Raw genomic sequence first — 13,642 nt, forward strand, 5'->3', positions numbered from 1 at the left:
TTTCTGGCTGATATATTTACTCATTTAAATCATATTTATTTCATGCTCTCTGCAACATAATTTAAATGTATTACTTATTAACGGTGTTTGTTCACTGCATTGTGTGGCTGTATGTTTCCATTGTGTTGGTCTTACCGCATATTTTGTTATTTGTTATTGGTGCATGGCTGACTAAATTAGTTTCCCTTCTGAGGATCAATAGTTTTCCAACCCAAAGTACAGTGTCAGCGGTCTTAAAACGGGCCTTAAGGAGGGTCCTGCTTTGCTACATGACCACAAGGGTTTGAATATGTATTAAAAGCTTGTTTTAAGGTGATAATTTTGTTTGCATGGTGTGTTTCTCTGAATTTGTCTTGAGTAGAATTACAACACATCAGATGTGGGGTTAATTGTTGTAATTAAGTGGAAGAACAGGGAGTTCAAAAAGGACCTCGGGTAGATTAATCCAGCTCCAAGAGACAGACTATATGTACTTTTGGTTAAACACTGTTCCTTGATTTGTTACAACAAGCCCCATAAGGCTGTACACATCACATAACAGGCCAATGTAGAGCCCATTTCTGTCTGTGTTTTTGTGTTCTGTCGGTGGCATTTCTCCCTGACCCCTCTCTCTTTTGAGAAAGAAGGAAGAGCTCTTTACAAACAACTACAGAGGAGCATTTATAGCAGCTGCTGATTCATTTTTTTCTTACATCCATCTCCCCAGCCCTCACTCGCCTCACCTTCTAAATCCCCTCTTTCTTCGTCATGCTCACGACAGCAATCTCAGCCTCTCGTTTCCCTCGTGTTTGCAGTCTTGCCTATCCAAACACAAACGTGCCTCTCTCGCCATCATTTGCTTTCATTCTCTCATTCACTAAGATGTACACGACAAATTCTGACCAGTATAAATGCTGAGAGCTGCTATGTCAACATTTTCAAGTGCTTCTGAAGTTTTGCATCGGTGGGTGTTAATTTACTATAGATATTACTGGAATCTGAGGGATATGATCCTGTTTCTAAGCGTTTTAAACATTTTAAAGCCATTCTATTTTTCATTGGGATGCTGATGCGTTATCTGTGACAAGCATCTCATTGCTGTGTTGTTGTACTCGAGCCCCTAACCTCAAGTTTGCACACTTGTCACTTTCTAAAAGATTTTTGGCAGCATTAGTTGGCGCAACCATTAACAGTTTTGAAGTGTTGCTGATTTTTGCAACATGCCTTGCTTTAGCTTTGCAGAATATGAGAATGCTTTCTGACATTTCAGCAAATGGTAGTTACCATCAGCAGTGTGCTGTTGTACAACACTGTATATTTTACTCCCTTCTACTCATTCAGATCTCTTCTTCCTGTTCTTTTCTGCATAGGCTGCCATAGTTGAACTCTTTTCCCTCACAGGTAGAATAAATGTGAATCCTCAGTGTGAAGAATGTTACTGTGCCTGCAGGGCAACAACTATGGTTGATGTCAAAGCAGTTTAGAGGACCATATCTATGTTTTTTTCTTTAAACTTGAGCGTTGTGTCTTTGTGTCAGCTTCTGCTTTACGGTCTCAATACAGATGTAGGCGATATTTTTATTGACTATGAAAGTGCAATGCATCACCTTGTGTCAGCTGGAACATCCCCTCTACCACTCTCCGCAGAATAAAGCAGGTATAGCAAATGGATGGATGAATAAAAGTGCAAGGTAGAGAGATTGTTTTGAAAGATCTGCTATACATTAAAACACATAAGTAATGCCACTTTCACAAAAACAGTAACAGACATGATGCTTTGCACGATGGATTCTATGTCTCTCTGGAAAATTTCAAGATGATGGTCACATTTTTATTGTGCAGGAAAAGAAACTGGATTAACTTGTGTTGACCGGGATACTGATACCACAAAAATATCACAAAGTCCTGCCATTTACAGTGATACACCATTTTAGTATTGATGCTTTAAAACAGAAGCTGTAATTCATGTGGGTGGCCTCGCTGAGTGACATAGTGGACTTTTTTCTTCTTTTAATACATTTGATATTTCATGGTGTCACAACGAGGGGCATTCACGGACTGTCCGCAAGTCTGGCATTATTTTGCTTGCAGTCAACTGGCTGGGTGATTTATTTTTTTTTTTGTATGTTCAAGGAGATGGTTCGCAAATGTGATAATGCAATTATAACATGCACACCATATTTAGCGAAAAAGTAAACTTGCTTCATCATCACAGTTTGACAAAGCAATTCAAGGCAGTGATAACTATATTTGCTTTATCTTTTTAGCTAACTTCCCCATATGTCTCTGTATGAAAACACAGCATTTATACTGATAACTCACAATACTGCAAGATGCTAAAAGTCAGGTGGTCCCAAGTATGCAAATTAATAACACACCTTCTAAATAATTAACTGAATTTTTGCAGAAAGAGGGAAAGCGACTGTTTAAAACGTCAGCTAAAGCGCTGCTGCACTTATCTCTGCAAGGATTTCACCTTTTCTAAGCAGCAGTGTGACATGCGAAGGTGGAGGGCTATGGATGTGTAAAGAGCTGATTTAAACGAAGAGTCCCCCCAATTCTGGTTGGATATTAAAATGTATCAACACACACTATGAGTAGTAATTACCTCATGCTGTTTCATGTCTCCTTTTCGCTTCCTTCACTGCCATGCATTGGCATTTTCAAAAATATTTTCAGGTTTTCTTTTTTCATTGATAGCAAAACAACAATTTCATCTGTTTTTTCATTGCTTTTCTTGACGTTTAAGGGTTTTGCTGTTGCATCATTCAGTACTTGTGTCACATTATTTAAGCAGGGACTGTATTGATGTCTAAATTTTGGTCCTGCAGCAACACGAGCAACAATCAGTCTAGCACATAAAGCAGAAATAAAACACACGAAAAGAATATTGGAATTATAGAATTTTGCTCAGTGGGCTAAAACATGCAACAAAACCAGCAAGGTAGTATAGGGACACGAAGAAAAAGATGCCTCAGGGAATTTAATAATTATCTTTTAACAGAGTGGCTTCAACTTCATTGTTTACATTATTCTCATCTCTGTGTGCAGCGCATGTAGCAGAGTGCTGCAGAGTTACGTTATGTCTGCATGTTAAGGCAGTAGCTAATTTGCTAAACAAGAAGCCCTTCACTTTCTGTTTTGACAAAATTCCAATATATACATAAATAATACTGATATCAGAATATATGCCTGAAGTTGGTATTAGCATTAACTCCAAAAATCCAATATTTCGTCTTTCTAATCAGCTCTACAGTGAGAATATTCTACATAGCATAACTCTTTTGTACCAGGTATTAAATGAATGCCATTCTCTTTTCATTTGTTTGGTAGCTATCTGTTCCTCTCATGCACAATGACCCGCTGCAGGCAGATCTGCAGTAAACACTTATAAACAACTGAGTCATCGTCACTGTAATTTTATTCTTGAATTAGCTTTCACAGTGTGCTAACTAAGCACTGTGCCTAAATGTAATGTCAGTGTTTTAAAACTATCATAAATATATTTATTAATGTCTCTTAAATAATTTAGGGATGCTTTATGAAGTAGTTATAATCCATTAAACAACTTTTGGGCTACTAGATTATGGAAAACCTTGCTGCAGTTTTAGATATTTATGTCACCAAAGAGACCTTTTACTTTCTAGAAAATGCTGCAGGACATCTGTAAATAAATCCCTGAACAAAACTGCTAAATAACAACTTAGGGGTTAACAGCTTGCAAACTCATCTGCAACTGTTTCATTTGTTGTGTGAAACTAGAACGAGAGATGAATGTGGTAAATGTGAAATACTGATGATAGGAACAGTTTTTTCTTTCAAGTTTTTCATTTTTCAGTTCATAAGCTCAACATTAGTGCAACATTAACAAAGAATGCTGGTGAAAGGTTTTCTAATGAGGTTCGTCAGTCATTCGCAGTTTTCCAGCTTATGTTAATAAATCATGGACTTGCATTTGTTAATGTTAAGAAGAAGTCTATAAATTGATTTTGATCCAAATGCTATGCAGTCATATTCTAGGAAGTAAGAGACCGAAAAAATCTATTGAAGAAGTTTCTCTAATAAAATTAAGACATCGCTAAAAGCATAAGCTAAGTGTCAAGATGGAGTAAGACTGATATTATATTTTTCCACTAAACAGTAGTTTTGTGTCCAAAGCAAAACAGTCATGCTTCCTATTAATGGAAATAATATTAATTGAAAAAAACATTGTTGTTTATTTACGCAGGGAGTTTTATTAAGATGAAGATCCGAGAACAAATTACACATACAGAAAACAATAACAACAATAAAAATCTTGCACTAAAAATATCACACACATACAGTCATTAAATTAAAAAAAAATCTCAAATGTTGTTTGTAAATATATGCTTTTATATCTTTAAAATCTGTCTGAACAAGTGCCTCAAACTTAGTGCTATATGCTGAAGCTCATTCCAGTAGTGAGCTGCAGAGTACTGGAAACCAGTTTGCCCCTATCAGAGGTAGTCTGAGCAGAGGTCTATCTTTTCTGTGATCTGATGTCAAGGTTGTTAACTCTGAACTCAACTGAGGATGTTAAAGACCTCAGAAACTTAGAAAACGTGTATATACATTCCAACATTTCATGTAACTCACAGAGGTGCGTGCAACGGTCGTCTGCAGTTATGACCTGAATAGTATTGTGGCTGACAGCATCTAATGGTTTAAAGTGGAGGAAAAACAAGCTCTGTGTTGGTGTAGGAATGAGTGGTTTATGAAATGCATGCATTTATTTTCATTTTGAAGTTTAGACCTCCAAATTAAACACCAAGGTCTGCAGTGATCAGTGTAAAAATGGACATTACAGATCTGAGTTGGAGAATAACAAGCACCTTTGTACTTGAGAAAATAGCAGTGGACCTAATATTAATGCTTAAGAGAAACTTTATTAACCATCTTTGGGCTTGATTTCACACACTGCACTTTGTCAGATAGATTTGAACCAGCAGAAACATATCAATCCACAGATGTTGTAATCAGTAGTATCAAAACTACAGCACAGTGTTTTTGAAGTTGATTTAAAAAAAAAGCACTATAAAATGGAGTAGATCTTGTGCTATGATCAAGTGTAAAGCCAGCTATTGCTAGGAAGCAATGTAGCTTTGAACTGACAAATGTTTCTAGGATCCTAGATGGACAGAACAAGCTGATATCAGCTGATAGTTGTTAAACTCATGCCACCACCTTTATCTAACAGATACACCATGACATTCTTCGATACTGAGGGCATTTTTAACATCTGACCAAAGTACAACACATTCATATATGTTCCCTTTGATTGCAGTTTCAGTTAAAGCGCATATCTGTTTACAAGGTGAACATTTTAACCTTATTTCTGTTGACATATATAGGAAGGTGAAACGAGAGAGGGCTTGTCCAGCATTTTTCCATGGTGTCATCGCACACAGACCTGCGTTTGCTTAAATACGGACAGGATGTGACTTTTTATGGACGAGGTACAGTTACAACACATGTTGAAGGGTGGATACATATCACATGGAGTGATTGTAAGAAAGTAGTCCGAGATGTAAGTCCCAAATCTGTTATTTTAACATTGTGATTGCGTAGCAATTGAATGTAAGACTTATATGTATTTCATAGATATGTTCTTTGCTATTGGGAGTAAAGGATCCACCTTTTATGTTTTAGTTTGTAAATGAAACATGTATCCTGAACTTCATCAGTTAAATAAGATATGTTTTACCTCATCTATCTGTTCATAAAGCATTTTAAAATTCCTATTTTTTGCATTTTGCCTTAGTAGATCATCCGAGAACTGGAGGGAAGCTAATTTTATCCATGTGTAGTGCATGTCTCCTTTTTTTTCCATTCATTGTTAAGACTGTTTTAGCAGTTTAGAAAACAAACAAAATTTATTTGGGTGCAATGACTGATCAATTATCTGAGCTCTGAGAGGGCAATCTGCAGTTTTGAGAAGGGCATCGTGCTTTAACCATTCTGTCAGTGTGCAGTGTGTCATATTGATAGCATGAAGCAGAGCAGTGCTTACTCGCTTTGGTAATCGTCTGAATTTATTGAATGAGAAATAGACAAATTAACAAATGATCTTACCTTGGACCGGTATCTTTCTCTTAATCCTGATGTCTTTTGTCTACTTTCAATTAAAATGTATGCTTACAAAAAGGCAGCCTGAGTATTCTCTGGTCCAAATTCAAGTTTAGTTTGGATCACAGATCCTAAATGTTGCCTTATATTAGCGCTGCTTCGTTCCTTTGTGTGCCCTCTGTGTCATAGCCCCATTTCCCCTCCTCTCTCCTCTCTGATCGGCTCTGCAGTGGGACAGTAAAGTGGGAGTCCGATCCACAGTACAGCACCATCACCATATCTGTGACTGGGTCTGATGCCAGCTCCCTCCAGCCATTCTCTCTTTCTTCTTCTCTGACCTTTTCTTATTTGCATGGATGCTGTTGTTGAGGCATCTTGCTGACCTAATATGTCCTTTTATGTACATTGTATATATTATACACAGTGAGGGCATGTTCCCAGGGTAGTTGGTGCCATATAATTTGTTGTCTTTGTGGTGCAAGGTTATACAGCACAGGAATGGGAAAAAAAAAGATGTATTGTAAAATACTTGAGTTGCAGCAGTATGCTGAATTAGTGCTGCAGGAGAGGTTGTGCATTGTGGTTTTATTTGGCCTGGAGCCAAAAGAATTTTCTCTTTCTATGCATGTCAAATAGCTGTGTTATGTCTTGAGTAAATCTTGTTGATCGGATTTCTACGGAGCCAGATCCTTCTCTCTGTGACTTGGTCATATCTTTGTCTTTTTACAGCTTGTTTTCATTTGGGTGTTTTATGCTGTGGCTCCCTCTAGTGTGGAAAGTGGCACATAGTCCTGTTGGTCTTGCAGCTCCAGACTGTTGGTAATTGTAGGCCAAAATTCATGAAGAGATGTTGAACTTTGGGTTTTGGATCATGAGTCATAACTGAAATATGATCTTTAGAGCACATTATAAGTTAATTAGATCTTAAATAGAGCATTACTGGTGATATTTGTCAGGATAGCAAACATTTTTGAGTTGCTACAACTCCATGGTGACATTATTTCTAAATGTTTTATTCGGGTTAGCTCTGCACATCTGATACTGTATACATGTTGCCTGTGATTTGCTAAGAACCCTGAGCCCTAGAAATGTCCTAAATGTGATGAGCCATACAGCTGACTCGTCCTTTTCACATGATAACAACGCATACAGTTGCTGCTGTAGTAAAAACAAAGCTTTGTCTGCGTTCTGTTTTGTTGTTCTTGTTCGTGTCACTGTCCTGTCTTATTAATTAACCATGTTCCTTTTTTGTTTATTTTTTTACACCATGAAACACTAATGAACTCTTTTCTAACATAAAGTACTTGCCTCGTTGCTCAGAACGACTGTTGTACTTTCACTTTACGCAGTTGCACAACTAAACACTTGCACTTTACTTGAGGATTTGCATTTTAATGCTACCTTATACTTCTATTCCACAACAATCCAGGGGGAATTGCACATTTTGTTTACTCCACAATGTTTGTTGCACAGCCTTAGTTGGTTTTACAATTTTAACATTTGATGACAATTTATTGTTGCAACAACTCAACCATAGGCTATCCAAAAGAAAAACAAATCAAAACAAATTTTTAAAAAATCCCGTCAGATCCCTAACTTTATTATTGCATTTGGATATTCTCCATAATTAATACCACTGCAGCCTGTATATGTGTCATAGTCAGGTAAAATTGTATTTCTGGTAACTTTTGTAGGGTTTAGTTGGTAATATGTAAATTACCGGGGGGAAAACTGCACCATAAATTATACTGTAGGACTTTTACCTCACTATTTGACATATTAGGTTACTATGGTAATCATTTTTAATGGAGGACACTATGAGGTTTAGTAAAAATAAAAAAATGAAAAATATTTTTTTTCTGCTGTATTGCATTGAAAGGATCATATTTATTTGATTGAATTAGTTTTTACTATTTGTATTTGTATTGTTTTATTTTAAATAACTTTGTTTTCCCAAAGGTTCTTATTTTTCCTAATTATGATTACTGTTTAAAAAAAAACTATCTGACTTGCAGTATGACTAACTGCAACATTAAAATGCTGCTTAAACATGCATGAATCATATCTCTATGGTATAATAAAGGCACAGATGTGATGCTGGAAGGACACTGAAGTGTCTGACACCTGCTCTTCCATAACGCAGTGACTGAGCCATAAACTTTCTCCTGCGCGTTGAGAAAACACCGTTGACTTTAAAGCTGGTGGGCTGCAAGCTGACGTAGGCTTCTGCGTTGTCCTGCTGGTTCCCGATAGGTTTGGAGAAAAAGAGAAGAAACTATCGGCTCTTAGAAGGTTTCCAACATCTGTGCGGCCACATCGTGCAGCCTTCACTGTCATCTCCGCATTACCTCACTCGTGGCCGGCCTGCCACTTTTACCCCTGCAGTTTAACTTTGGCGTGCAACCTCCCTCCCTCTCCATTTCTCTCCCTTCCCTTCCCTTCCCCTCTCCTCTCCTGCTATTACGTCCGCAGCTGGTAAAGACGCGGAGGCAGGACGGGAGGGGGGCGGTGGGATGTACAGTTAAGAGCACATTGTAACGTCCTTGCGTTGCCTGCTGTGGCGGAAGAGGAGTGTGCCTTGAACGCGGATGACCGTCGGTGGACGAGAAGAGGATAGACAGAGAGAGATAGGGCTAGAGGAAGAAAGAGAGAGAGGGAGAGGGTGAGAGAGAGAAAGAGAGAGAGGGGGATCACTCAAGATGCCTCGTTTTAGCGTAATTTGTCCTGCAGACTGTGCCCTTCCGGCGTTTTGAGGGCTGCTGTGAAGCCTGTAGAGAGAGAGAGGCTGCTGGCTGGCTGGGCTACGCTATGCTGCCTGACCCTGCTGTGTTGTGATAGCGTTGTCCGATTGTTTGGATTGAGGAAGGCTCCCATCAACCCAAATCAATGAGGATTCTGAGGCCATTCCTTCAGAAAGGAGCGCATATGCTGCAGTGTTTCTGTGGACAACGATCGAAGTCGACCACTATCACCAACGGTGAGAGACAAAACACAGCAGCACCATAGCTGCCTTTTGCTTTGCATGCTTTCTCTCTTGAGTGATGAGGGAGAGGGGGGCGAGCGAGGTAGAAAAGAAAAAGATGTATAGGGAGAGGAGAGGATGGAGGAGGAGGAGAGAGGGGGGTGAGTGGTTTCATTAAACACTCGAGTGTGTGAGTAACATCTTTTCCGAGTCTGCAGTGGGAAAGAGAGAGCCTCTCCTTGTGCATCTGTCCCGAGTTTTGTGTGCAGTCTTGTTGCCTCAGCCGCCAAAGAAGAGCTGCCGGCAGTCAGGGAGAGGAGAGGAGGGATACTTTACCACACCGAGCTATATTTGCAGTGTTCAGTGCTGCATCTGAAGCGGGCCAAAAAAAATGGACAATGCAGGGATCAAGTCATTAAACTTCAGGGGCCTGGAGAGGCAGCGTTTTGGCTTTTAGGGCCCCAAACAACAGCAGGCAACGCGTTTCAGCACCACGGATAGCGCCATAGCTGGAGCACAGGGCCAAACTTTTCATGGCCTTTAGGAGATTTATATGAAACCCTAATTGACTGATTATGTTTTCTGCAAGAATCTCTTTTAACTTAGTTTAAAACTACCTGATACGAGTTGGAAAATAGTCCCCAACTTCACTGTGGCTGTAGTGCCTATCATAATATAGTCAGATAACCTGTCAGGCACGATCTCCATACTGGACTTACTTTCTAACAGTCCACGACAAACTATACTACACCTACAAATGCAAAAACTACATGACTTGCACACGCAGGCCGGCACACCGCCACCACTGACCAGCCTTTGGCAACCAGCCTAAGATCCCTGCCATGTCCTCTACTCATGTCTCAGGAAATTCACTGCATTGCCACTGCTGTTCACTCATAACACAACTCTGCTGTCTCCACAGGCGTTGAGAAAAAAAAGAATGTCATTTTACTGCGAGACAAAATGCAAAACACCTTCTCCTGGCCTCCTCTAGCAGCTAGCTGGAGCGGTTCTCAAATTCAGGGCAGACAATTAGAAACTCCATTAAGCACAGTTGATTCCTCTGAGGTGGTTGGACCAAAAGCAGCACGCACACTGGGATCTGTGGGGCTCGGATATAAAGTCCTATCAGTCCTTATCCTGCATCTCTGTTCACTGTTACATGAACCTTCTGACCTCAATCAAAACTTTATGAGTCAGCTCATAGGTGTTGACAAAAAATGATTTATAAAATGCATGCAAAGTGAGAATGCATCAGTTTAGCTGCTTTAAAATGAGGCTGTATCAAGCAGAAAGTTTGCTCAAAGTTTCTTTTTGTTCCAAAGCTTGCATTTACAAGTTCATTATGGCTGTTTGTCAAGAAGTCCTAAAGAAGAGTTGGAGGGATATGTTTCAACTAAGAGCTAAAATATGAAAGCATGCTTCTTGTATTTCAAGCAGACGTTGCCCCGTCAGCGATTACTTCACTGACTCTCTGATTCTACAAGAATATTCTCCATAACTGTGCACATTTTTAACAGACAGAGCAAATTACTGGTAAAACAAAGAGGTATCGGACACCTAACTGTCTAGAATAAGGAGCCCAAATCAGCATTCTGCATGCCAACATCATCTCCAGTATACTTTTGGCCAGTGCAGGTTCATGGAAAGCGGGAGGAGCAGAGAGTGTTTTGCTCTTCAGGTTCAGGCACTATGCCAGAATTACCTCCCTGGGATTTCCGGTGGAAGATGTTTTTGAGTAGGCTTAAATGTTTGCACCTGCTTTCCTTTGTAGTGGTAAGACTTGCACCTGACTTTCCTTGTATCACAGTTAACCCTCCGGGGTGTCTCCTGTTGTGGAAACGCACTGCCCGGGGCAACAAGTTTGAAGACAGCAAACACACCTAGTTGTTACAAATTCTGTTTTTGCCCTTTTAACTATTCATAATATCATGTGGCAACACAGCAGCATACATATTCAAGTAGACCAGGTGTTCTGAAAAATGATATGCTTGTATCTTCCTGTGCTGAATTTATACATTTTTAATATGGTAAGAAAATCCAAGGCACCAGCATAATGAAACCAGCGGTCAAGAGTACAGAGGGTCCCCAGTGCTGTAGCTGGGGTGTTTGAATTGCAGGATATTTATAGTTCGCTCTTTATTTTTAACCTTAACGGGTTCAAAATGCTATATACTGTATTTTCTCATTCACCTATTCACTCTCACATACTAATGATAGGTTGCATATAACATGAGTGGTTATACAGGTTACTTGTAATAGCAATATAATGTTTTATGGTTGTCATTTTGCCAGTTTTTGTGACTATTTACTTGATAAAACATCAGATTTCAGTTTGTGTACTTCTGGGACAACTTTAATTTAGAATTTTGTAAAATATCAGCTTGCATTGCTCTGCAAAATGAGCTTTAACATGCAGTAAATGCTGGTTTTGTGTCTGTTCCAACATTTGGAACCAGAGCGTCTTTGCCTCACCTTTTGCTGCATGAAATGTAGTTTAAATGGCATTCGGTTTGTTGTTTTTCACCCCACATTTTGGGCTTTACACTTTAAAAGCATATTCCTATCTCATTTCCACGATGATTTATGTTACAAGTGTAGTAATGAGCATTGTGAGCTATAGATCTGTCTCATTTCTGCTCTTTGCCTTCTGCAGACTTGGCAGAAGAGTTTAGCAGACAGCACACTATGAAAACTAGTTCCAGCTATTGTGAGTCAACAAATCTGTGAGGTATTTCAAGGACACACAGAAGTGACTGTCTTCAGAGGATGGAAACATCCACTAGTTTGTCCCCTGAACGTTCATTGATTCTCCACTTGGGGGCAGCAACCATAAAGAAGTTACTCTGAACAAGTCAGTGGTGGAACCTTTGGCAGGGCGACAGAGACACTGAGGCTTTGGTTTGTTTCAATTCATTCAGTTGTCATGCTATGCTGTGATATTTCTTCATTTAGCAAGAAACTATGGGATACAAGACTGTTTAATAGGATCAAAACAAACCGACGGTACAATTATTACATTGCACTCAACATACTTGCTTCATTTTATCTTATTTTTTACCCCCTCTTTCCCGTGAAAACAACATTGCAGAGCAAACACATTCAAAGAAATACACAAATCACGTTTGCTATCACTGAACCAGCCAACCTGCACAGTCAAAATCATTTCAGCTGACAATTTAAATAATTGCTTTATATTATCTGCAGTGCATTTCATAGCAGGAGTGTTTTATTGCTTGTGGATGTATCTCTACCGGAATGAAGTGAACATCAATTGTCTCTGGTAGCAGGAGGAAGCCTAGCAGATCCTCATTAGGGAATACTTTATCTTTTCCTGACTAAGATGTATGTCCATGTCTGTAGCGCGCTATACACCGCTACAAGGTCCCTCCCATTTCTGAGAAAACTCCCTTTATACTCCCAACCACAAGCTGATTTTTTTTTTCGAAGAAGCACACAGTACATCATGCTGCTGCATATCATTCAGAATGATTAATGTTTTATTGAAATTTTTATTGATATTTCTTTATACCGCAGTGGCATATTAATTTATACCACTCACTGGAAACTCAATGGGAATACAAAGCTGGATTAGAGGTTTTGATTTAGAATCTGACTGTTGGACCCACAGATTCCCACTATTTTTCTTCCCTGCTTGCCTGACTTACTTTGGGAAAACAATGGGCTTTATCTGCCCTCCATCTCTCTCTGTCTCCCTCCCATCCCTTTCTCTCTCTCTCTCTCACTCACACACACACACACACACACACACACACACACACACACACACACACACACACACACACACACACACACACACACACACACACACACACACACATGTTTGTTTTTCTATACCGGTGGGGACTTACCATTGACTCCCATTCATATCTAACTCCTAACCCTTACCCTAACCCTAACCTTGACCATCACCAAATCAATGCCTAACCCTAAACAAACGTTTTTGCACTTTTACATTTTTTATTAACAACAATATGGCCAAGAAAACGGTGTTGCCACCCGTGGGGACCTCATTTTAGGTCCCCACCGTAAGACAAGTCCCCACCTTTATAGCAAATAGTCAGGTCAAAGTCCCCACCGGTATAGCAGAAACAAGTACACACACACACACACACACACACACACACACACACACACACACACACACACACACACACACACACACACACACACACACACACACACACACACACACACACATTCAGAAACCAGCAAATAACTAACCAGGCTATCAGCACTTCACATTCAACTCCTTCATCCATTATATCCAAATCTTACATAAGGGAGATAGACAGTGGCAGTCAAAAGAAAATCTCTCTCTCTCTCCGTGTGTGTGTTACTCTCTCTCACTCGGCTTCTCTTGCTGTCTCTACGGATTCGGTTTGGAGAGAGAATGTCAAACCAAGTCCTAGAAAAAGCCTCTAAATGTTTCATGCTGTTTCATCATGGGGACGAGAAATGTTTGCTGCTTGTGTTCTTCCTCCCACTGTGTGATTGAATGTCGCGTGTGAGCTCTTTAATGCAACACCTGACACGAAACCAGAGGCACGCTACATGGAGGTGCATACAAATACATGTCTGCAGGCTTTCTCA

General features: G+C 39.6%; 1 protein-coding gene across 2 annotated transcripts in view; it reads left to right on the top strand.

Annotated features, from left to right (window-relative positions):
* fgf12a (fibroblast growth factor 12a) overlaps positions 1–13,642 on the top strand; it is a 40,846-nt gene that overhangs the window by 1,670 nt on the left and 25,534 nt on the right. Inside the window, exon 1 of one of the 2 annotated variants that reach the window (XM_022194971.2) lies at positions 8,358–9,043. The exons of the other annotated variant lie outside the window; for it this stretch is intronic. Within the exon in view, the coding sequence (XP_022050663.1) occupies positions 8,953–9,043 (91 nt within the window). The 5' untranslated portion in view covers positions 8,358–8,952. Of the gene's footprint in view, positions 1–8,357; positions 9,044–13,642 lie in introns of those variants that run through there. 2 annotated transcript variants of the gene reach the window in all.

Source organism: Acanthochromis polyacanthus, chromosome 9, assembly GCF_021347895.1.
Source record: "Acanthochromis polyacanthus isolate Apoly-LR-REF ecotype Palm Island chromosome 9, KAUST_Apoly_ChrSc, whole genome shotgun sequence".
Classification (NCBI taxonomy): Eukaryota; Metazoa; Chordata; class Actinopteri; family Pomacentridae; genus Acanthochromis; species Acanthochromis polyacanthus.